This window comes from Phasianus colchicus, chromosome 3, assembly GCF_987193195.1.
Source record: "Phasianus colchicus chromosome 3, bPhaCol1.hap1.1, whole genome shotgun sequence".
Taxonomy (NCBI): Eukaryota; Metazoa; Chordata; class Aves; order Galliformes; family Phasianidae; genus Phasianus; species Phasianus colchicus.
Genome location: NC_143438.1, coordinates 85,918,741 through 85,943,616, shown reverse-complemented (window position 1 = coordinate 85,943,616; position 24,876 = coordinate 85,918,741). Strand labels below are relative to the sequence as shown.

Here is a 24,876-nt window from a genome sequence, read left to right as displayed (position 1 = left end):
AGTTCTAAAGAAAATTCATCTTTAAATGAGGTTGCAGAAAATTACCAAACAAGTACACTTAAACCCTCTGGTCATGTATACCAATGTGCTGTAATATCATATAGTGGTGATATATTACAAAACTGTTGAGCTTTGGAATTATCATCTTTTGCAGCATGAATTTTTAAACCATTAAGGTTATCTGGTGCAAATTTCTGTAGCCCTTTGCACAGTTCAGATATCATATCATGGTCATTTCATGATCATAGGAGGATTCTCTCATTGGACAGGGATAGGTAATGAAATTTCATTCTAAGAGCAATGACATCTCCTAAAACTAGATTCTTTTTTAATCTGTTAAAGATTACTGTCCAAGAAGATACCTGAATTCTAAAAGTTGATTTTCGGTATTTTCAGTACATATTCAAACATATGGATATCCCAAGATGAACAGAAGAGTGCTTTTACTTTGCCAGTATATTTAAAAGCTCGAAAGAATGACCTGAGGGTTAGTAATCCTTTCAACCTGACATCAGTTCACTGTAAAACACTGGAATGGCTAATTCCAGGCACTATTCATAAAAAAATTAGAGAAAAGTAGTGTAATTCATGGCAATCAGGAAATTTATTTTATTTCAAGAAAGCTGTCCTGATATTTTTGAGAGTTTACATTTTCTTGAAAGAAATCAATATTATCGATGTAATAAGTATGAACTTTAGTAGAGCTTTTAGCACCAAACAGCATTTTGATTAAGAAACTAGGGTTATCTAAAGACATCAGTGTAATTATCTAACAGATTACAAACTGAGCAATTGACAGTTCACAGAAACCTTAGGTACAGACTCAGAGTATCAGTCAGGTCTTCAGGGCTCTAAACTGTTAGACACTGTGATCTGTGACTTGTAAGTAACACAGAGTTATCACTGGTAAAGTGAGTGGAGTTTGAATGGGGGCACCCCTGAACCCCAACCAGTGCAGGTGGTCTGCAACGATCTGCTCATAAAAAAAGGAAGGTGACAGTGCTTAAGGTGATACGAGACTGAAAGAGAAGTCGTAGATGTTGTGAGAAGAAATCCATCCTGAATCATCACCAGCTCCTGTGGTGTTTGCTGAGAGCTGCTTTCCCTGCCTTGAGCAGTCAGAGCAGGCAGTGACCATGTAACTCATCTTGCCCTTGGCTTCTCAGATGGTAATTACAGCAATTCCAAAAAACCTGTTTAAGAGTTCTTGTAAGGATAGCTGTGCATGGACATCCAGAGTAAAACAGACTAGTTAAAGAGATATATGCACAGCCTTGGTGAGTGCAATTCAATGACAGTTTTTCTGTTATTCTTTTGCTATTCAGCTCATACCCATAAGAATGCTAGTGCTTTGAGTGTTGTGAAAGCACTGAAAATACAGCTAATGCATGAGGTCAAGATGGGGTCTTCATTCCTTTGGGTGTATTAAAAAGGTCTGAGTTGACATGTCCAGACAAATATCCTCAGATTTCCTCCACTGACGGACATTAGACCACATGCTAATGGTGTTATCCAAATCACGGATTAAAGTGAAACCATAGAACATATGGTTCTCACATCCTGTTTGGATGATACCAACATAGACACAAACAAAAAAACTTTTCAGTAGATTTTGGCATAAAATGAAAGATACTTTCTTTAATCTCACAGTTTAAGTTCAAGAACATATCAGTTATTACATGGATTGAGTAATTTAAGTCTGTATTTTGGTTATGACAATGGCTTCAATAACCTTTTCAAAATGTGATTTTAAGATAATCTTTAAATTTATAGGAGAAGATTTTCAACATAATTTAGATAAAGCGATAAATTGCTTCCCTGTAGTTCAAGTTACCAGCTTAATTATTTCATTTGCAGGAAATAAGATTTTTTCTACCTGTGCAGTTTTAAAACTTCTTGGGATATAAAAGCTGCCTGCTCAGTCATTAGCTGTAAATTGCAGAATGAAGCAGTACCCTACAGCATTTCCAGATGAAGCAGTCTGTTTATACAGAAAGCACAGAAGCTATAATTACTCCATGATCACATTTGTATATCAAGGTCAGAATTCTGTGATTCATGCTATTGTTTGGACATAAAGGGAGTTGATTTTCAGCATGGTGGTGTACAACTACTATTATTGCCACATCAGTGCCTGTAGAAACAGTATTAACTTTTGCTTGTTTTTTTTCTAGTTAGGTTAACTCCCGTTCAAACATTCATGAAAATTGCCTGGTTAATATTTCTCCTAAAATATTCATTAGGTATGCAAAATATATACTTATATATATATTCCTCAGGTTGTTCCGACTGTGCATTCTATTATTAAAGCAAAAATAAATCCTCCAATGCAAAAAGAAAAGCAAAATTGGTCATTAAGTAATTTATGCATGAAATCACACAGAGTTTAAGCAATATCAAATGCAGGTAATTAAAGACTGCATAAAAGACTCCTGATATTTTCTCCTCATCTGTAAAATACCTACCATAAAATTTTCTTCTTACCTATTATCCATTATACTCAGTAATTTTTATATTCTACTCTGAGAATTCATTGCCTTTTCGTGCTCTTTTACTGGTTCTATGATCTTAAAAACATGGAGATTCAACTCATTTGTACTACTTAGTTATAAGCTAGGATTAGTCAAGCACTTAGATTTTACCAATTAATTCAATATGATTGTATATATTCATAATCAGGCACAAAAATAAGTGCTTTCTTCATGTGAGGACTAATAGACCATACTAATGTATGAACGCACCTCAGCTGACACCCAGATTTCAAGTGTCTTCAATGTCATCCTGTTCTTTGCTAGGTCTCTTTCTCTTAAGCCCCAGCTAGTCTTTCTCTTTCAGGTGTAGGTGTCCCTAGACAGAAACACCACATAGTCAGACTAAACACTCTCATAGATGCAAGGCCTGAGGAATTTGTCATCTGAATGCAATTCTAATAACTTGTCCAATGTCACAGAGATAGGGATTTGAACCTGCTTGAGCATCTTCATCACTAGGCTAACTCTTCTCTCTGGAGAACCCACATATGTTTCCTTCTCATTGTTCTTTCTCTTCAATCACTCCTGATATTTTCAATCAACTTGATTTCTTTATAAATATTTTTCTGGATTTTTCCATTTTTCTCTTTATTTGCTGATTAATTTAGTACTGAGATGTGCAAAAATGAATAGGAGAACTAGAAAAGGAATCTGACTGATTTCTGAACCACTGAGATCTAAGCACAAATGTTGACGCTATAGAAAGGAGGGACACCACCCAGAGGGACCCACAGGGCACACTCAAAAAGTGGGCACACAAGAATCTAATGAGGTTTAACAAGGCCAAGTGCCTTGGGTAAAGGTAATTCCAGATATGTGTACAGAGAGGGAGAAAAGCTCACTGAGATCAGCCCTGGAGAGAAGGACTTGGGAGTCCCTGCCCTTGTGAGTACTGTGTCCAAGTCTGAGTCCCCCAGTTCAGGAAGGATGTGGAGCTGCTGGAGAGGGTCCAGAGGAGGGCTATGAAGATGATCAAAGGGCTGGAGAACCTTTCCCGTGAAAAAAAGGTTGAGGGTGTTTGGAGGCTCTGGGGAGACCTCAGTACAGCCTTCCAGTACTTGAAGGGAGCTCACAGGAGGCAGGGAGGGGACCAGTCTGATAGTGACAGGACAAGGGGGAATGGCTTTTGACTGAAAGAGTGAAGATTTAGGTTAGATGTTAGGAAGAAATATTTTAATCAGAGGGTGGTGAGGCACTGGCTGGGTGGAGCTCTGGGCAGCCTGAGCTGTAAGTGGAACCCTGACCATGGCAGGGGGCTGGAACTAGATGATCTTTAAGGTCCCTTCCAACCTAAGTCATTCAGTGATTCTATGATTCTACTAAATGCTGTAACACTGCCTATAACACATGGATAATTAAATAATCTTCAGTTCCTTTTTAGAGCAGAATTAAAGAAATTCTGACTTCTTTGGATTTATGAAAAATTGATTAAATACAAATAAATTGCCATAAATTCAAAACATAATCTACTGTAAATCTAATGTAAATCATAATTACCTGTGTTCCTACATCAGTGTTTTATTTAAAAAGCATTGAGCCATTCTGTTTTCCCTTTTTAACCTAATACTGTTTAGATTTGAATAGCATGAACTTGCAGTCATGAAGGTGATTGTTTTGCAAAGGAGATGGATAATATTATTAAAATGAACAGATGTGCTGCAATGTTAAACAACAAACAGACATGTCATTGTGGGTTGAGCCAGATCCAAGGTTGCCAGTGGCTGTGATTTTGTTGTAAGATTGGGGGACTCTGTTGTTTGCTGGGGGAGGACTTTCCCAGCTCGTGAAATATTCATGTCTTCTTCTAATACTTTTTTCCTGCATGTGATGTAATATTCAAGCATAATATTCTGACCATAAGGTAAATAACTTATACTTTATCTGTTTATAAGTTAGAAGATACCTTACATCCTTGCATTCGTTTCAAAGGACACAGCTCAGCCTGATAGAGTTACGGACAGAGCCATAACTGTTTCTTCACCCTTGCTACCAAACTGGTGGCATATGTGGATCCATTATGCATATATGTAAAAATCCCAAATCTGTTTGGTTAAGGAGTTGCCTAGTCCTCCTAATGGGAAAACAGATTTTGACCACATTATTTGAAAGTATCATAATGGCTCAGAAACAGACGGGAAAAGAAAGACAGTAACATTCTATTAAAAAAAAACCACGTATGTCGCAATTTTTAATTGAATCCCATATGTTTTGGAGTCTGGGATTATCCTACATTATTTTTAATGTTAAGGATTGGCAGACCTCCAGACCCACATGACAAATTTGGAAGCATAAAACAAACAGGACAAAACCCATAAACAAACAACAGCAGCCTCTAGGGAAATAGGTTGACAGCAGTAACAAGACAGCTCTCTCAGTGAGGAAAACAAAAACTGATGGAAGAATTAAGTGGAGTCCTCAGATAGGAATGGTGAACTGGACACATGGGTTGTGGTTGGTACTCTCAGTGTCTCAGTCCTGTCCACCTGCTCCAGAGACTCTGCAGCATTTCTATCACTTTTCTTCCCCATCAGCCTTAAAATGGAAATAATATGGAACATAGTGGTGGGATGAAAGCTTGACGAAAAGGTTTATGTCCTGGTACAACCATCTTCTGGAAGAAAATAAGGTTATCAGGGGTTCTCAATATGGATTCATCAAAGGGAAATCACGCTTGACCAATCTAGTGGCCTTCTACAGTATCATAACTGGATGGGTAGATGAGGAAAGAGAAGCAGGTGCTGCCTACCGTGATTTCAGTGAAGTGTTTTACACTGTCTCCCATAACATCCTCATAGGTAAGCTTAAAGTGTGGGATAGATGAGTGAACAGAGGTGGTCTGAGAGCTGACTGATTGGCAGAGCTCAAAGGGCTGCGATCAGCAGTGCAGAGTCTACTTGAAGGTTTGTAACTACAAATATTCGCCGTGGATCAGCACTGGATCTGGTCTTGTTTAACACTTTTTCAATGACGTGGAGTGCACCCTCAGTAAATTTACTGATGGTATGAAGTTGGAAGGAGTGACTGACATACCAGAAGGCTGTTCTGACATTTAGCAAGACTTGGACAGACTGGGGAGCTGGACAGAGAGGAATTAATGATGTTCAAGAAAGGCAAATGCAGAGTCCTATCCCTGGGTAGGAATAACTGCATGCATTGGTACAGACTGGGGGCTAACCTACTAGAGAGGAGCTCTGCAGAGAGGGATCTGGGTTCCTGCTGCACAGCACTTTGATCAGTATTATCAATGCACATAAATATTAAAGGGGTGCAAGCTAAGTGGATGGGATCAGGCTCTTTTTGTTTGTGCCCAGTGACAGAACAAGGAGCAATGGGCACAAACTGGAAGATAGGAAGTTTCGTATGAACATGAGGAAAAAATTCTTTACCATGAAGGTGACAGAGCGCTGTAACAGGCTGCCCAGAGAGGTTGTGGATTCCTTATCTGGGCAGCCTTCTCTGGAGATATTCAAAACCCACCTGGATGCTTTCCTGTGCAACCTATCGTAGGGAAGCTGCTTTAGCAAGGGGATTGGACTGGACTAGATGATCTCCAGAGGTCTCTTCCAACCCCTATGATTCTGTGATCTCCCCTCTTCTGCTCTTCTACATGCAGGATTCCTTCCTGTCAATCCACTTTTTCCACCCAAACTCACGGTCCTTCAAATCATATCTCTATCTTCCAAAAAAAGAATCAGTCTGATGCACCTGACACAGAAATTTTCAGCCTGAATGGTTAATATGAAGTTATAGCTGAAAACAGGGTCTTCTAGTGAGAAGTGTCAGAGGAGCTGGGCAGGCTGTGCTCCCACTCAGCACACAGATCAGCCAAGCGAGTACTTGCCACATTTAGTTACACAAAGTGAGTTTTCCTAGTCAGCTAAATGAAGCTCTCACATAACAGTTTTTAGCAAGGTGTTATTCTCAGCGGATTCCTAATGGGTCTGTTTACTCTAATGAAGCTCACAATATCAAATACAGTAATCAAATACTCCATGATAAATTGACATCCCCAAAGAATTAATTAACAAACATTTTGTCAAATGGTGAATAAGTGACCTTGTCAGTTCATAAAATTTACTTGCACCATCTTTTCTCCTCATCTAGGTAGTTTTCTGGTCGTGACAGATGAGACATGAGATCTTCAGCTTCCAGGCTTTCAAGTTTTTCTTCAAGAGATTCATTATGGAATCGGTAAGAAAGAAGAAAGACCAATGTCTAAATAACAGGTTTAAAATATAAAAAGCAGTTAAAAAAAAAAAAAAAAAAAAAAAAAGTGAAAAGCCCCAGATGAATTGTTTTTATCAATTGCAATATGTGCTACTTTGGACATGGCCACAGAGGCATTTATCAGAAAACATCTAACCTATTGATCCTTCTGAGGATCAAAAAATTCAATCAATCAGTAAATCCTTACAGAACATTGACTGCCCATGCATGTACTGGAGCAAACAATAATACTTATGTTGTATTTTGCTTTGCTTTGCTTTCATGAATTTCCAAATTGGATGGGAAGGGCAGGGTATAAAAAGGACACTTTGTAAGTCTTCTCAAGTCATCCAGATCTGGTAACAGATGTTGTTTTAACTTTGCAAACAACACATCTATGAGATCAGCCCAAAAACTCTGTGGCAAGTTTTGTGCGGGGGCTTGAAAGATGAGGGACTCTCCTCTCCTTGTGATGCAAAACACAGAATAGCACACAGTTGTCTAAATATGCTTTTGTTTATTCAGTCTCTGGATGGTGAGTGCTCTTGTTTTAAAGTTTTTGCTGTATTTTATTGAGCCACTAGAAGACATTTGGATTGCCTGACTTGAACTCCCTACAACAACATTTGCAGTACAGGCAATGGTTTGCTTTGTACCTGATGCCCTGGATGGAGCTCTCCTGGCACAGGTCACTGCTCTCTACCCAGCAGTGTGAGTCTTTCATCTTCTCTTCTTCCCTGGGGAAAGGGTTGACCATACTGCACTCCAGCACAGCCAAGGGGAGGGGTGAATCATTGCTGCTGATCTGAAAATTGAATAAATCTTCCTTTGGTGTTTGCTTTTTCACACAGTTATGCATATTTTTCCTTTTATACCCAGGATGCCTGAATAAGTGAGAGTCCAGATGTCAGACAATTATCTTTTGAAAAGTATGAAGCAATTAAACTGGCTATTTCCACTTGATTTTGAAACAAGATTTAGGTTTTTATGTCCTACTTCTCCCAGATTTTCTTGAAGGAATAAAACAAAGCAATGCCACCAACAAACAAATTGGTGGTAAAATCAGTGAAATGAATGAAACCTTATTTCCTGAGTCTTGACTAAAGCTCCTGCGAAGGTACAAAACATCAGTGGGACATTTACAGGGTCTTCTTCCTACACTTGTTCTCTGGATATAGAGCAAAATGAGGGCGATGTTTTTCTGTCCATGAGGGCAATAAATATCTTTTTCCACTCCTCATGTTTATCTTCCCACAAAACTTGGGTAACTACAGAATTTTGACAGCTTTCTTGCTTTTCTGTTGAATTGTCTGGCATTGACAATGTATTAAAAAATTATAAGGATGGATGGGCAGATAGTCGTCTTCTACTATGGTCAGTGAAAAAACAGTTAACTTAGGAAGTGGCAAGCTTATTTTCAGTGGCCTAAAATGGTTAAAAACAGAAGCAAATGACTATCCAGAGAGAAGAGCTGCTATGATGAAATTCTAGACTGATCTTCTGAAGCTCTTTATTTCATTTAGCATCAATTGAACACAGACCTGATGGACTAGGTCCATATGGCAAGACCAATTTCCAAAAGATTCCAGACTCTTTCAGCTGTCCTGAGATTCAAGAGAACCCCACAACTATGACAATCAAATGTCTGCTTTAAAAGACAGACAGACCCTAATTTTACAATGGAGGCATTTTTGCTTTGTGCTTTGAGCTTTAAAGCAAGTAAGATTTTTCAAAAACGAAAGAATTAATAATATTTATTCAACACTATAAACCAGCTTTTGAACCTCAGCTCGGTAGATTCATACATGTGCACATTTATAAGATTATCTTACAAAAGGTGTGTTGGGGTCTCAGTCTCACTTCTTCCACTAGTTACTATTCAAGTGCTGACAAATTCTTAACAGATAGATGGGCAAAAAAAAAAAAAAAAAAAAAAAAACAACCAAAAACTAACAATCAGATCTCTGTCCATTATATTTTCATATCATAAATAACTAGCAGAAAGTCCTTTTATTTGCTTTCCAATCTATTTTTATTATCCAATAAAATGACGATGAAATTGTTTGGCCTGAAAGACCTTCTAATCCTTTAGCTGTTTTAAAAAACTCATACAATAAAATATACAGTAAAAACACTTTGTCCTGCTAAGGGATACTCAGCTGGAGATCCTAGTATGCTTTCACCCAGAAAAATAAATGTAATTGTCTGCATTCCAGAGATAGAGAAACAAAGCACATAGCAATAAAATGCCATGTCACAGCTGTGAATGGCAGCTTGAGAACAAGATACCAGGTCTACAAAACCTTTATTTAGTTTTCAAACTTCTTCCCAGGTTCATTTTGGCCTGAACCATCAGTTTCACTTCAGGCAAGATGCATATTGCCATCAGCATATATCTAGCAGTTTAGCTGGATGTAGCTTAGAACCAGAAATGTGCCTGGAGAATGACAAAGCCATGTCATTTGCAGAGGGAAAGAGAAAATATTGAAATGTTTGCAGTGCGGGTTGAGGCTTTATTTCATTCTCTTTTTGTTTTTGGAGAGCCTGCTATGCCAGCTGCCCTGCAACATGTTCATTTTTGCAGTATCAGTTACTGATCTTAGTCATTGCCATTTTCTATATTAGAAAAAAAATGTATTCAGCTACTACTGATTCCTGCTTTATTAGGACTCTCATATCTCTAAGTTTAATCACAGAGTACTCCTTCATGCTACTTTGGCCTTGTCTTGCTCTTTGCAGCTCTTGCTCTCACGCCAACCAACATTTAACTCCTCTGGTTTCCTGCAAATATTTCTGTCATGCTCTTCCCAGTGATCTTGCAAGCACTCAGACAGTGTAACCATGGATAACCAGGAGAACCATGCACAGCATCAGTGGGTGACACCAGGCCATCAGCTCCGTAGGGCCAACAGGCAAGGGTTAGATTTACCAGAGGCTCCTATGATGTTCCCAAGAGTTTGACCTCTTTCAGAGCTCCAAAATATAGTCCTTATAGAAGAATATGCTGCTATTTATTTATTTATTTGTTTTAATATTAAGATCTCTTAAGTGAGCATCTCTAACAACAAAAGACCCTGCCTGAAATAAAAGCACCAAATTTATCACATCTGCATCAAAAAGTGAGCATGCCCCTTGTCACCAGCCTGCTGCCCCTTGCTGCAGGCTGATGTTTTGCTGTTTTTCTTGTTGGAGGATGCAGAGGTTCCAGGGCCACTCTTGCTGTTGTTACTGTGAGCCAAGAATGCCATTATGTGTTTGTCCGCATGGCTCTTGATCTTGCATGACAAAACCAAAACAACAAAGGCAAAACTGAATCAGCAATTTAGTTGGCTTAATCTTGTGTAACTCAATGCTCTGCTCTGTTTTCAGTGTTGTTTTCAGCTGGCCTTTGAGATAACTGTTTGGGCTTACTCATCGTTCAGCTAAGCTCCTTGCACATAACATTCAAAATATATCATTCAGTTCTATGCTTCTAAAATTTTGGTTTCTCATTTGGTACATACAGTGTTAAAAATGCAAATGTTACCAGCATGTCATTTATAATGAGAACACAATGGATTCTCTTATTGTTATCATATTAATATTAAAAGAATGCAAAAAGAACCTTTTGTTTGAGCCAATGTTGCTAGTGCTAAAAGGGTATTAAATGAATACTGTAGTTTCTAAGACAGTTGCTTATGTTTTCTTAACTAATTTCAAATACCAGATGAAGAAAAATGCTTTGAAATGCCAGTATGAAAATTGAAATCAGCTGATTCTTTTATTCAAAACAGTTACAGTGGTAACAGAAATTGTTGATGCAGCTCATCTATTTCATAAGCCTTATTGCTAGATACTGTAGCTTAAAAGCACAGAGTTGCAACCATGTTTGCTGGATATGGATATTGGTTTTCTTCATGCAGAGAAATTATTTAGATATGAATGGTTTTCCTTGCTTGGAAATTTACATGACTTTCTGTCCAAATAACATAATCATTTTAAAAATTTGTTTGCAAATCTCAAATCCAACTGCATTCTTTCTCAAGTAAAACAGTTCTGCAGTTTACCATGCAAGTTTCCTTCAACAAATTAGCACCAGTCACAATGTGTGATGTAGGTTTTGCTGTTTAAAATAGACTTTGCCTTTTCCTGTGAGTACATCATGCATTTATGTGATATTAAAAGCTCAAACATGCTGCAGGTTAGAATATGTAGCTTTTACATTCCATACAAAGTTCAGTGAACTGATAGAACTGTCCTCTGAGGGTGAAGGTCCTCCTGATTGAATGTTTCCAGCTGCAGCATGAAGGAGTGGTACTTCACATCCTTATATAAATTGGGTGGTTCTGTTAAATATAACAAAGCTATGGGAGTTCCATTAACAAAAAAGGTTTCCTGACTTTCAGCACAGGAGCTATTTCAAAATGAGCAGCTAAACTCATTCTACTAAGATTTTTGTTAATTTCAACCTCCTTTTATCTTCTAAACTCGTCACTCATCTCAAAGGAGAAGAGCTGAATAGGAAATATTTGTGCATGTTCTAATATTTAATGCTATACATCTAAATGAGCATTTCTCATTAATTTTGCCAGAAATCATCTGAAAATAAATTTACAGAAATGTAACAACAACAATGGACATGTACCTGTTTTCCCAGGGAAGCTCAATCTGACAGAACAAATGCTTTCTTTTGGGGGATCAAACTCCATGGCTGCCTTGTGCCCCATAGATCTCCCATACCGTAGGCTGGGGTAACAAAGTGGATGGGAAATGATGCTGAGTGCTGCATTTAGCTGAAATGTATGAATATAACACCAAACTACAAATCTGTCCAGAATATCAGTGTAGTACAGTAGTATAGCCTACTTCTGTTGCTATTCTGATATTCTCCATGTTCATGAAGATGATGAAGAGCATAACAACTAAGTAGTTAACCAAGACATATGATAGGCTGAGAGAGCTGGGGCTGTTCAGCCTGGAGAAGAGAAGGCTCTGAGGAGACCTGAAAGCAGCTTTTCAATGTCTAAAGGGGACCTAGAAGAAAGAAATGGACTCTTTAGCAGGGTCTGTTGTGATAGGACAAGGAGAAATATTTTTAAACTAAAAGAGGAGTGATTTATGCTGGATATTAGGAAAAAGGTTTCTACTGTAAGTGTGGTGAGGCATTGGAACAGGTTGCCCAGAAATGTAGTGAATGCCCCATCCATGGAGACATTCAAGGCAAGGCTGGGCAGGACTCTGAGCAGTCTGTTCTGGCTGTAGGTGTACCTGTTCAGTACAGGGGAGTTGGATTAGTGGCCTCTAAGGGTCCCTTCCAACTCAGACAATTCTTTGATTCTATGATTCGATGACAGACACACTGTGACTATTTGTTGCCTTCATTAAACACTAATGTCTGATCAACACCAGTTTTCTCCACAGTAATAGCCAAGACAGGACACTGAGAAATAAAGAAATGAGTGTAGGTGCAACGTGCATAACCTCTTTTAGGAAAAAAAAAGAAAAAAAACCATATATTTATCATGAGGTCCTGGCATAGTGATGTCCATACTGACAAGGGAGAGACATCCATGGTGCAGCCATGTGCACAGCCATTTCCTTCCCACCTCACAGCTCACTCTCCTGCCCCGTGGCAGTTTGCATGTTGTGTGGGTGGCAGCTTGCCTGAGCATGTCTGGCACCATTTTGTGCCTGGCCAGGATCACACTACGTTCCCCAAACCAAAAGGCAGTCACACTTGAGGTGCCTGTGAGCCTGGGTGGCAGTGTCTGAGGCCTCAGGGCCTGGGGCTGCTCTGTGTCATCACAGCTGTCAAGGAAGGCCTGAATTAGGAAAGCAGGGCCACAGTCTCCCCTGTCTCCTGGTCTCCAGTGGACAAATAATTCTTCCATTCAGAATCACGCCGCTTTTTGTGGGGCTGAAGCCATAAGGATCCGTGTGAGCTGCTCACCCATGGCCCAGATGGGTGGTGGTTGAAAGTTGGCAGTGTTGACGAGTCATCGTCACCTGATGACTAGTGCTTGGCTCATGTGAATGAACTGTTGATCTCAATCTAAATATAAGATGACTGGAGTACTATAAAATGAAAAATGCCGTGGTTGCTACTCAGCTGATTGCAAAACACCTGTCTTAGTAATTTCTGCTGCTGTTGCTATGCTGGCCAGCCTCTCCCTGAGCACAGTATCACAAATGCTGCAGAAATACTATCAACTTGCTGAGGTGCAGTAGCTGTAATTAACTCTCCTGTTGGCAAACACAGTAAGGAAGGCCAAAGGAATCAAATGGGTTTGTAGGCTGAATCACTGGGTGGGATGGAAATCAGAACAACTTCCTTAACTGCAATGCATTGTCAGTCAACAGCCGTGTTTCCAGGGCTGCTTGAACCCTGCTTCCCCATTCCAGCGCATCCAAGGATGGACACAGCAATGCCTTTCCCTTTCCAACTGGGAGAGAAGCACAAGGTGAGGCAGCACAGCCTCCTCCAGCCCAGGCACAGGCATCCCAAGAGCAGACACTGTGAAAGAGAACTTTCACATCCTGCTGATTATTCTACGCCATTTGTGATGCAAAACAGTGATTTCAGTTAGTGACAATTTATAGAGAGGTGCATCTTACACGTTTAGAAGTGAATCTCAAATGCTCAAAACAGGAAACGTGGTTAAATCTGAAATCTGCTATGCTAGCTGAAACAGTTATATAATTTGACTAGTTAAAATGCAAGCAAGCACATTTTGATAGGCAAGTTGCATCTTTTTTATTATTATTATCATGATATTAATTAGCTAATCCCTCTTCCAGTGAGTTTAAATGGAAATAATGTAAGCCTAAAGAGGTCATGCCCATAGGGTTATTTTCTGTATGAGCATTCGTACAGGGAAAGATCAAATGCTGCTTCAAAGCAGCAGAACTGAGTACCATGTTCCTTTTAATAAAGTGAACAATTTAAGAACTGTCAAAAAAAAAAAAAAAAAAAAAATCAGACTAACATGCAATTATGATCGGTAGCATCTGATCTTCCTTTTTTTATCTCTCAGCCCTGTTCTGTTGTCTTTATTTCCTGCATTTATTCTACTTTTTATATAGTTGGTATTACATTTTAGAAGACTTTTTTTGCCTGATAAGGAAATGTATGCTTAGTGGTTGTTGCCCAGCATTTTGCCATTCTTGGCCGCTCCAGTTTCCCTGCCTGTCTTCTTCCCTCCTATGTTGAGAATAGTCAAATGTTCTTTGACTCTGCAGTTCACATTTTCTCTAAATAGTATGAAAGAACCTATCCTCACTGCAATCTGTCCACACTCTTCATGTCAGAAACCATTTTCATCTCCTTGCTCTCTCTTCCTCCTCCACCACACTTAAGAACACGATCATCAATTGATTTTCTTCCTACCTTCTCCATTTGCTCTCAATCTTTTTTCCTCTCGCTCCATTTTTTCAGTGCAACTCCTACACGCTTCTTTTCTCAGCAACCTCCTCCTCCTGCCCACTCTACCTTGAGTCTCCCAGCGTGCAGTACTGGCCAGCCCTGAAATCTGGCTCCTACAAGGCAGGATGCATCCTATTCCGAACCATATCTCTATTCCTATCCTTGTCCCCACTCCTATTCCCATCTCCATCCCTATCTCCATTCTCATATTCATCCTTATCCCTATCCCTATCCCCATTCCTAATTCAATTTCTATTCCCACACATCATAATCCCAATCCCCATCCTAATCCCTGTCTTTATCCCCAACCCCTCCCAATCCCAATGCCTATCCCTATCTCTATCCACCCCTACCCAGCAATGTGCAGGCAGCACGACATCTTGGGAGCATTGGTCATGTTTTTGCTGACAGGGCTGCATGCAAATTCTGCTAAGGAAACCATTTGTATGGGTATACACAAAGCAGGTCTCTCCTTTTAATGCTTCCTCAGGCACTGCAACATTTTATTGGTATATTAAACTATTACTGAGAGTTTTGTTAGAACAACACGTACAGGGTGCTGAAGTACAGGAGTAGGTGCTGACACACAGAGCCTTGGGCTGGACACATCCATATCACATTGCTCATTTTCAGCTGTTCAGATGTCAGAGTCATGAAATTTGGGGCTTTTGTGGAGAGAATCCCTAAGACAAAGAGAAGGAAAACCCATAGAAAGGCTCAGTAAATCAGGCTGAACTGATCACAATGACTTGAGCCTCCTGAGACCCAGCCTTGTCTAAGAAGGAACATATGGGCCCCACCAATCAAGCATTAAAAAAAAAAAATCGAAGAAAAAAACCCCTCATTATCACTGTCGGTTCTCAGAGTTTCACGATGCAGAGATGATAACGGGTACTTCCAATTATGAATGAATGCTGCTTTGGAAGGACGTGGCACTGGTTGGAACGGGATGATGTTCAGGTTCCCTTACGGCCCATTCAATGAGCGGCGCCCAGGGAGCAGCCGGGGCGGATGGAGGCGGTGGGGTCGCTGTGCGGCCGTTCAGTGGGGCAGCAGTGCGGTGCGGGGTGCCGAGCCAGGGCAGGAGCTCTGTTACCTGGGCATGGGGAGGGTGAAAATAGCTGCTTGCACGGATGGCTCTGATCCGTAACGCTGCACGGTACGCGATATCCTCACGCTTTGTATCACAGTGCCAAAAGGCTGTAAAACCCAAAGCCTGGGGCGTCGGATGTCACCCGCCGTGACGACAGCTATTCGCTTATCTACTTATTTAACCAACACTGTTTACTTCTTCCACATTTCTTTCTTTAGAGTTGGAAATCCACCACTCGCCGACCTTGTGCGCTTCCACCGAAGTGCCCCCCCTTGCTCTGCGGTGTTTTTTGTTTTTTTTTGTTTTTTTTTTTAACACAAATTTTGATTTCAGTTCTAATTCGAACTCACGGCCAATTCTCACCGTACCGGCCATTGTAATTCTCCAGCAGGCCGCGCCCCGCAGCCCCGCTCCCGCGCTGCCGCCCCCTCCCGGGACAGGGGAGGGGGCGCGAGGCCGGGGAGGGGGCGGCACCGCCGGGGAGCGAGGAGAGGGAGAGGCGGCTGCGGCGCATGCGCACGGCACTTCCTCGTTGGCCCACGTAACAGCTGCGGGCGGGCGCCGGGCAGCGCGTGTCACTCCGCGGTGACTGTCAGCAGCGGCGGCTCAGCCCCCGCCAGCTCCGGCCTCCCCCGGCCCCTTCCCCTCCTATCCCCGCGGCCGGGGGGCGCAGCCGGAGCCCGCCCAAGTGCGTGCTGAGCTCGGTGGGGTCGGGGACGGCTGGAGGGGGATACGGCGGCGGCAGCGGGTGGGGGCTCCTCCCCGCCCTCCCTCTCTCCCTCCCTCCGTGAGCTCGTCGGCGGGGCCGGGCCGGGCTGCTCGGAGGCGGCTCCGTCCCCGCAGCCGTCGGGGGCCGGAGGAGCGCTCCCCAGCGGCGGGGCGAGGGGCGGCCGCGCCCCCTCCACCTCCCGCCCCGGCGCTCGGATGCTGCGGGGCTGCGCGGCGCTGCGCTGCCTGCTAACGTCTGCCCTCTGCTTCTTTTTTTTCCCCCCCAAACCGCTCGGCTTTCTCCGCTCTGGGCTCTCCCCCGGGCCAGGATCATGCCGGACCAGATCACCGTCTCGGAGTTCATCGCCGAGACTACGGAGGATTACAACTCGCCCACCACCTCCAGCTTCACCACTCGGCTGCAGAACTGCAGGAACACGGTCACGCTGCTGGAAGAGGTACGGTCGGCCCTGTTCGTTCCCTGTTCTTTACGTTAGCTTTGAGAAAGAGCATCGGGGAGCCCGGAGCTGGAGGCATTAGCATGCGCGTAATTTGTGGTGTTTTAATTGTGGGACTTGAAGCGCGTTGGGGAAAGCTCTCCTGCTCTGAAGGTTGGTGCCTGGAACTGGGACCCACATCGCGCTTCTGGTGGTCGTAGCCGTAGGAAAAACTGTGGATGTTGGGGTTTGAGAGAGACGATGGAGGCTGTATTGTGTCTGGGAGCGGTAGCAGAGGTTTCCTCACTCGTTAGATCAGGGCAGTGCTGAGTTCTGGCTGCGGGAAGCTGCTGGGGAAGTTTGCTTCTGAATTGAGGTGAGAACAGAGGGATGGATTTGCACTGAGGAAAATAACATCAAAATAGAATAGCTGTTGGAAGGAGAGCAAAGTAATGCATAGTATTGCAAAATAACGCACTGGAAGTAGCCACATTGTCTCATTGTCTCAACCTTGAAGCCTCAGTGCTGTGTTTTTCTTAGTGTTTGTTGTTACTGTCATTTAAATGCTCATCCTGTTTCGCATCAAGAAACAAATGTGTAAGAATAGATCAAGTTACAGAGCTGGATTCTATAGGGTACCACTCATTGCATCCTACCTGAGGTTTCAGTGTGATTTCTTATGGACGAGATCAGCAGTTATAAGGAGATGCCTTCCCAAAGGCTTTTAAAAAAGAAAGTATAGCTCATTTTTTTACCCTGCACTTGGTTCAAGGTGTATCATGACATTCACAGGCAGATTTTGTTGATGGTTCACAGATAACGATTTGTGGTGGACTTGGATTATGCTCTTAGTTTCACGAATGTCTGTCAGTACTTGAGGAGCCGGTGCTTACGTCAGAGATGGATTTCAGAGATTCTTCTTAGTTTTGCTGAACTGTTGGTATGAGCAAAGCATTTGGTATGCGAGCCATAGCCTTCTAATGGATTGGAATAAGGCAAATCTGATTTCATAGGACTAACATGACTTAGCATTCACTTAGTAGAGAAATGTACACGTTAAAAATATTTGCAGCGCTGAAGAGGTAGTGGAATGGTTGTGAGATTACATTTAAAACTATGTACTTTAATTATTTAACTTTGAATAACTTCTGCAACACTTCCATAATGCTAGCTGCTTTTTCTGTTTGTTTTTTCCCCTGTAATTAAGCCATGGTTGTTTGTAGGTTCGTAAGGAATCAACCTGTTTTGGTTTGTGTTTGGCAGTATTGCTGCCCCCTGGTCTTAGCTGTGTGCAGTAGGTGCAGCCACTGCATGTTTATTAGGAGAAATGACAGCATTCATAGAGTTAAATAACAATATGTGTTGTCCCACTGCTGGTGATTTCCAGGATAAGGATGCAGCTTTTGTGACTTGGAATGTACGCTCAGAGTGCACAAATGTGGTAATGCCCTTCCAAATAAAACCAAATTAGAGTGGTTTAATTCTAAAAGATAAACAGTTTTCTGCACCATTTTTGTAGACTGTGCATGTTTTCAAAGCTTAATATCCATTTTGATGGTAATAAATTCGTGTAATAGAGAATAATATGCTCTTCTAGTGCTTATGTTGCTATTTCTTGAATTTCTTTTCTTTAACTGTTCTGCATACTCCACTTAGCATGTTTGCCACTTACATTGATTCTGGACTTTTTTTTTATCTGTCAATATAGGAAAGCTTTGCTTAATGGGAAACGATATAGATACACTGCTTTTGCAGTGTATCTTTCCCAAACAGTGCAGATCTCCCAGTTTGATCTTTATTAATTTGCATGAAGAAATGCAAACAGGACATGGCAAGCAGTGTGCTCCCTCAGTCTTTGCGTCCTTATTGTAGCTGTAGCTTTCATGCACAGCTCTCCTGCTCCAACGTTAAAGCTCTCTTGGTTTCTGTACATCTGCTTACCCAAAGCTGTGATTCATATGAATCAGTGGATGGAAATTGAATGGTTGAAGTGCCTGTTTCGTGGTTCTTATTGCAGCTGCTATTATCCCTGCATCGTGGATGACTGAAGAGCTCTTGAAGCAGCTCCTGCGCTTCAATTCTGACCCCTTTGTATTAATGCAAACAGGATGATCCCATCCTTGCAAATCTTTGATTCTTACCCTAATTTTGCATGTGGGTTGGAGCTCTCAGTGGGCTCTGCAGACAGTATCAAACTGTGCTGTTAGGGCTCTGCAGCCTGAACTATCTTAGCTGGTTGTTTTACGGTGAACTTAGCTCGAAACAAGCTGTGCCTACCTCAGTGACTGTGAGGTGGTTCGTGGATAAACTAAGTATTTTCTGTATTATGAAGTAAATCTGTTTTCTGAACAGAAGCAGTAGGGAAATGAAAATTATCAAAAGTTAGGTCTGTTTCATTGCTTCTCAGTCTGATGCAATTCCTGCTGGAGCTCAGGGTAGTGGTTAGGTCAGAGTTGCCTTTTCATTAAGAATATAGCAAAAAAGAAATAGTTATGTGTGTGTCTGTATCTAGTTCCATGAAGGCTTTACAGAACTGTGAATTTACTGTTCCTTAATTACAATTAAAAAGTTTTATGAAATAATAAAATAGATTATGGAATCACTTGCTGTTATTTTTTTCTTTTTCCACTTTATTTTCTTCCTATAAAAGTGCAGTTTATTCAGCTAAGTGGGTAAATACAAATCCTCTCTTAGTCGTGACTCTTCAGATGTGGTTATTTTGAAAGAAGACTTTGAATGCAAATAGATGCAGGTATTCAGGTAAAATATCAGTGCAAGTATTTTTACTGCTTAAGATGACTTCACTTATAAGTTGTTGATGGAAGGCCCAACAAAATGCAAAGGCACAGCTTAAACAATCAGAAGCTCGGGAAAGATTTGGTGAAAGGACTCACATGACTTATTTTTAAATAGTAAAACTAAACCTTATTCAAGTCTGTAATGTTATCAAACGAAAGGAGAAGAATATCCTAGTAGGTAGCAGTTTATTGACTAGGAAGGTTTGTTCATGCTATTTAAATCTGTGGAAGCTTGCAGGTTAAAAAGCTCATGCTCCGAAGAGATAGAACTCATACTTTTTGTTACCTAGTTGTACCAAAACAACAAAAAGACCTGTAGCTAGGCTTAGGAGCCTACCACTTGAGTGGTTACCAGAAAACTGCCAGAAGTATTTTAATCATAACTTCTTTTTTTTTTTCTTTTCTTTTCTTTCTTTTTCTTTTTTTTTTTTTTTTTTTTTTAGTGTTATCTAATGGCTATCAGTAAACACAGATTCTTAAGTTCATGCTTTCTGAAGCCAAAATAATAAGTTTTTTCAAACTCCAAGGGAAGGGAACAAAACCATATATTGTGTTCTAATTCAGGAGAATTTGTAATCTGTAATCCTTTCTTTGTTGTTTTCTGTGGTATTACAGTCATGCAGTGAAGATGTTTTTTGACTTCCCGTTTCTGTGTAAAACTGGCAGAAGTCTTGCTAATGCCATTCACATGAAGAGGTGATTAATACGTATGGAGATGGGTCATTGATGACTTAGAGTTTCAACAGTTTGTTTTTGAAGTGGTGTAGACATATCACTGATACAGTATCTTAAGAAGAAAGCTTAGGATGCCTGTTAAGAAACACACTTTTGCAGTTACAGTATCTCCCTGATCTGTTACTTAAATAGATTTTGGGAGAGTTGATTTTAATCCTGGAATTGGTGCTACTGTGGGAACTAGTTTTAATTCCTAGATAATGATGATTTCTGTTCAGAGAGTATGCACTGTGCACAGGGGGTCTCCACAAGATGCTCTTCATTACCACTCTGTTGTGTCCTTTCAGCTGGAGATGGGACATCTTTGCTCTGAAGGGACAGATAACTCAGTTATTGTGACCAGGCAGCTCTCAGGTAGATGCTTGGTAGGATTGTTTTGAAACAGAGGTTAAAGCTTAAATTCCCTTTTAGGCATCCAGACTCAGTAAGAAGAGGCAGTACCTGGATCACTTGGAAGCTGATGATCAAGAAATAGCTACAGTTGTTTCTGATGCCCATTTTACTGTTAAATTTCTGTACTACTTCAGCATTTTCAGTTATTAATGTCATTTTACTCTTCATTGAGAAGTTGCAAACTCAAAACATGCTTTCTGACAATTAGATCTTGTCAAATACTTTTTAAAGAAACATCTACTGATGGGTGGGGTACAAGATATGGCTGCAGATATATTAAAAAAAAAAAAAAAAATCCTGCAATGGCTATTGTTCATTTTATTATTCACTGTGCTGATCTGCCAGAATTGAAAGGTCTGTTGGTGGTAGGCTGCTCCTGTAACAGATACACATGTGTTGCATCAATGAGATAACTGCATTAGCTGAGCAGGAGCCAAACGCTCCATTCTGTTGTTTGCAATCCACGTTTGGTGGAATCTAACATAACTTGAAGGGAGAAGATTTTTTTCAAGTGTTCTTCTTGATTGTGTCATGGATGGTTCTGTAAGGTTAGAGCTGGGGAAATGTTCTTGTTTGTGCGTAGGGTTGTTGGTTTTCTTTTTTGTTTGTTTTCAGAGTAGCAACTATTTTTCATAGTTTCTAATGAGTACCTTTCCCTTAGTTTCTGTACTGAGATTTGCTCCTTCTACTACATAGAAGGACTTCAAGAACAAGAGTAAGGCAACAAGGTTTTTGTCTGCCTGTGACTTTGCTGGAACGTGTGTAGGACTAGTTAGCACTAGAACTGCCATACAGTCAGTTCATCTACAGTGATTTCATGTGTGTTTCTGTCATAAGATCCTTTTCAAGTGAAAAGGTATTCTATCTGGGGAGGCAGAAAAAACCATGCAAGAGAACAGGAGCACTTTGTTTCTAAATCAACTTTCTGTTTCAGTTGGCAGTATGCTTGAGATTTAGTTCACTGGCTTGTGCTGTGAAAACTCATGCGATCTGTTTTGTGTGTTTGGAGTGAAATATTTTTTTTCTGTTGTCTCTTCATTTCCATTGAAGTATCATCTGTGTATAATTGTAACAGATAAATCATAGCATCCTGGTTGTTCTTCTGATTGTCATAAAACTAAAAAAAAAAAGGAGAGGGAATCTGGGAGGCTTCAGCAGTGCTAGACCCAAAGCCAGCTTTTCCTAACCCCCTAGCTTGTTACACATAGTGGTAGGAAGTCCTGCACTGCAGAGAGCTTCATACTTGAGGACTGGTTCTTTTGTAACTGATCACAAGCAACCTTCAGTTTGCTAAGAAGTATGCTTTTGGTAGCAGAGCATCCTGAGAGAAACACGCAAGAGAAGCTTCTTTGCCAAAAAATGAAGCTTAGGATAATTACTGCTGTTCTTACATTGAATGACAGATTGCACCAAAGAAGAAAAAATAGGAACGGAAGCCACAGTGGTAGGTTATGGGGTTTGACTCCTGATCAGGCTACTGAAAATGTGAAGAAAGAGAATTGACAGCAGTATCATGAATCATATATTTATAATAGCATGTTTCACAAAAAAATATTGTTGTAAGTACTCTTATATTTACACAGTAATAGAGTATCCCAAATTGGAAGGGACCCACAAGGATCACTGACTCCAATCCTTCACATGGCTTCACTTGGGATCACCCAAACCCCATGTCTGAGAGCGTTGTCCAAGTACTCCTTAAACTCCAGCAGTTTGGGGCTGTGATCACTGCCCTGGGGAGCCCCTTCCATGTCCCTCTGGTGCAGACCCTGTCCCTGACCCCCACCCGCCCCTCCCCTGACGCAGCTCCATGCCGTTCCCTCGGGCCCTGTCGCTGTCACACAGAGCAGAGCTCAGCGCTGCCCTCCGCTCCCTGTGAGGAGCTGCAGCCGCCATCAGGCCTCCCCTCAGCTCCTCTGCTCTGTGCTGAGCACACCCAGGGACCTCAGCTGATCCTCATATGTCTTGTCCACCAGACCTTTCCCCATTTTTGTAGCTCTCCTTTGGGCAGTCTCTAATTCTAGCATTCCAAGGCACATGCAGCCCTTTGCAGCTCTTGTCCCATGGAGGTGTTTGACATTACTCTGTCTTAACATTGTACAGTTCTTTTTCATGTGGCATGAAATCAGTTTTGCCCTTTGTTCAGCAGTAGTAAGCAAGCAGATTTGTGACTGATGTGAGTTAAAAACAGAAAAATACTCTTGATATCTCTCTAAATCTTGGTCATGGCACATTATTTAGCTTTGCCTTCTGACAATTTGTATTCATCTTAGGTATGCTTCTATAAGTATTTATATCTTTGTGTAGCTGATAGGTTTTAAAGAAGGTTTTATTTTTTCTGTTGAACCCTCAACAGGAATCTTCATGTTTGCTCATCAGTTAGGAAACTGTGGAAGTGCTCTGTGGTGCCCCATTTGGTGTTTGGATAAATCCTGGCAGTGTGTAGCACATAATCACGGGAACTTGGGCTCTACAGAACCCCTCATCATCAAGGGAAGGACTCTTAACATTATATGACTTAAAGTTAGTTCTAGTATATAAGCAGAAGTCGGTGGAAATGTTCTGTTACTGGTGTATAAGAAAGAAAACTCCTCAGGTAACCACAGAGATTTTATTTCCTGCAGGAATACAGCTGAAGGTACTGCTTGAGAATGAAGCAAGCAGTTTATTTCTAAAGAGACAGTATTGATCTTCATTGTATATATTGGTTTTTGAATACCTGCGGGCTAATGCTGAGGTTTTGTATAAGCAATATGACAGCATTTTTTGAAAAGGGCAATAGGTTTAATTGTGTTGAGTGAGAAACTTCTCCTTTAAGGCTTCTGTGGAAAAACCATGTTGGGACCACATGGCCCTCCACAGTCACTCTTTCAGCCTCAGTGAAAGGACAGTCCTGAAGCTGTGTTGTTCCTATGGTTAAGCCAGATGTTGTATGCTTTTTTTTTTTCTGCTGTTTGTTTTTAATCATCACCGCTACCTTGATCTTACTTATTTTTACCCTCCTTTTTGCATTTGCTGTTGAAAGAAATACAGCAGTCTTTTTGGTGCAGAAATTATTAGTGACTCAGTAGGGTAATGGAGTCTTTAGCTTATTAACCTAGAAACATTTCCATAATATAAGCACAGGATATCTTTTTGTTTTCTTCTTTGTATAAGAACTAAAAACCCAATTATTGTTGACTTCTGTATTTTTTTAATCACGTGTCTGATGATCAGTTGCATGGAGAGGCTGGTAATGTTCAGAACTCAACTTGATGGTAAAAGCTGTTGTCCTTACAATGGGGCTGCATCATTCAATCTTTTTGAAGATATGCAGGCAAAGTAAATCACTTAGTTTCATTAATGCATTTTTGTGTTTGTCATCTAAAAAGTTATACTGGGCTTGTTCTTGGGAAAAAAAAAAAAAAAAGCACATCTAAGCCCACTGAAACTAGTGGAAGCAAAGTTGATAACTTCCTCCTTCAGTGAGGAAGTTATTCTCCTTTTTGAATAGAGGAAATGAGATATTATGGCATCGTATTTCTACAAAGGTGTTTTTCAAAAAAGTTTATGAAACTTGTTATATTTTAGGAATAATTTGGTTACTGAGTTTTTGGCTCAGGCATGTGTTTCTTCTTCTTTTTTTCTTTTTTTTTTTTTTTTTTTTTTTTTTTTTTTTTTTTTTTTTTTTTTTCCCTGAATGATCAACCTGCATCTCTAGGAAGTCAACTGCTTTATCCTTCAGTGATCATTACAGCTTAATTGTCTCTGCTGGTTTAACTTGGCTTGCACAAGGAGAATGATGTGAACTTTGGATCCATCTAGATATGGATCTAGAGCATCCATATTGAACTTAGTGCTTTGTTTTATTGTGTTACATTTTGTTTTTCAGGTAAAATGTCTTTTTGATTTTTGGGGTTCACAAAGTATCAATTTGGAGCTCAGGTGAGGAAATTACTTGAAGTGCTCCTGTTAGGAAACTTAGTATATTCCATAGCATTTCAAAAACGTTTCACATAGGTGGGAGAGTGAGAGAGAATAAAATGTAGCCAGTTGTTTGCCAGGATAGTTGTGAGTTTGTTAGGAAACCACTAGGATTTAACCTGTTTTGATTTGATTCATAAGACTCCATCTCTTTAAAGAAGACTGAAACTCTTTAATAGATTATATGTGACTCATTTAACTCTTTTACGACACTAACTCATTTAACCAAGGTGCTTCACCTTTGAGTTGATTAAGGCTATTTTTGGCCAACCAATGTTTAGGTTCTTACGTACCTCCTGGAAAAATGATACTTTTGCTATACTTAATTTGGATAGCATGGAGTTTTATTTTATTATTATTATTATTATTATTTTGTAGAGATTTTATTGATGGTGGTTAGTCATGAAAAGGTATGTAGGATTGCATAGGGACAAGCAGTGTTCCTAATGCTGAGTGGACATTGTAATTAGTTGAGCTGTTGTGTTGTCTTGTGTCAGGAAAGGTAAGACAGCTATTAAAAAAGTGGAAACAGTGAGGTTAACACAAACTCCAATGTTTCTGTTCAGTGTTGACAGTGTGCCTGCTTATGACCTTCAAAACCAATTTGTTA

At 40.6% G+C, this 24,876-nt stretch overlaps 1 protein-coding gene across 7 annotated transcripts in view; it reads left to right on the top strand.

Moving 5' to 3' along the window:
- ASAP1 (ArfGAP with SH3 domain, ankyrin repeat and PH domain 1) overlaps positions 1-24,876 on the top strand; it is a 166,529-nt gene that overhangs the window by 42,295 nt on the left and 99,358 nt on the right. For 4 of the 7 annotated variants that reach the window (XM_090137988.1, XM_031591225.2, XM_090137991.1 and 1 more), the window contains exons 2-3: positions 6,636-6,722; positions 16,269-16,398. In XM_090137988.1, the coding sequence (XP_089994114.1) occupies positions 6,664-6,722; positions 16,269-16,398 (189 nt within the window). In that variant the 5' untranslated portion in view covers positions 6,636-6,663. Of the gene's footprint in view, positions 1-6,635; positions 6,723-12,638; positions 13,178-15,789; positions 15,981-16,268; positions 16,399-24,876 lie in introns of those variants that run through there. The other 3 variants (XM_090137990.1, XM_031591222.2, XM_090137989.1) reach the window with 3 other exon arrangements.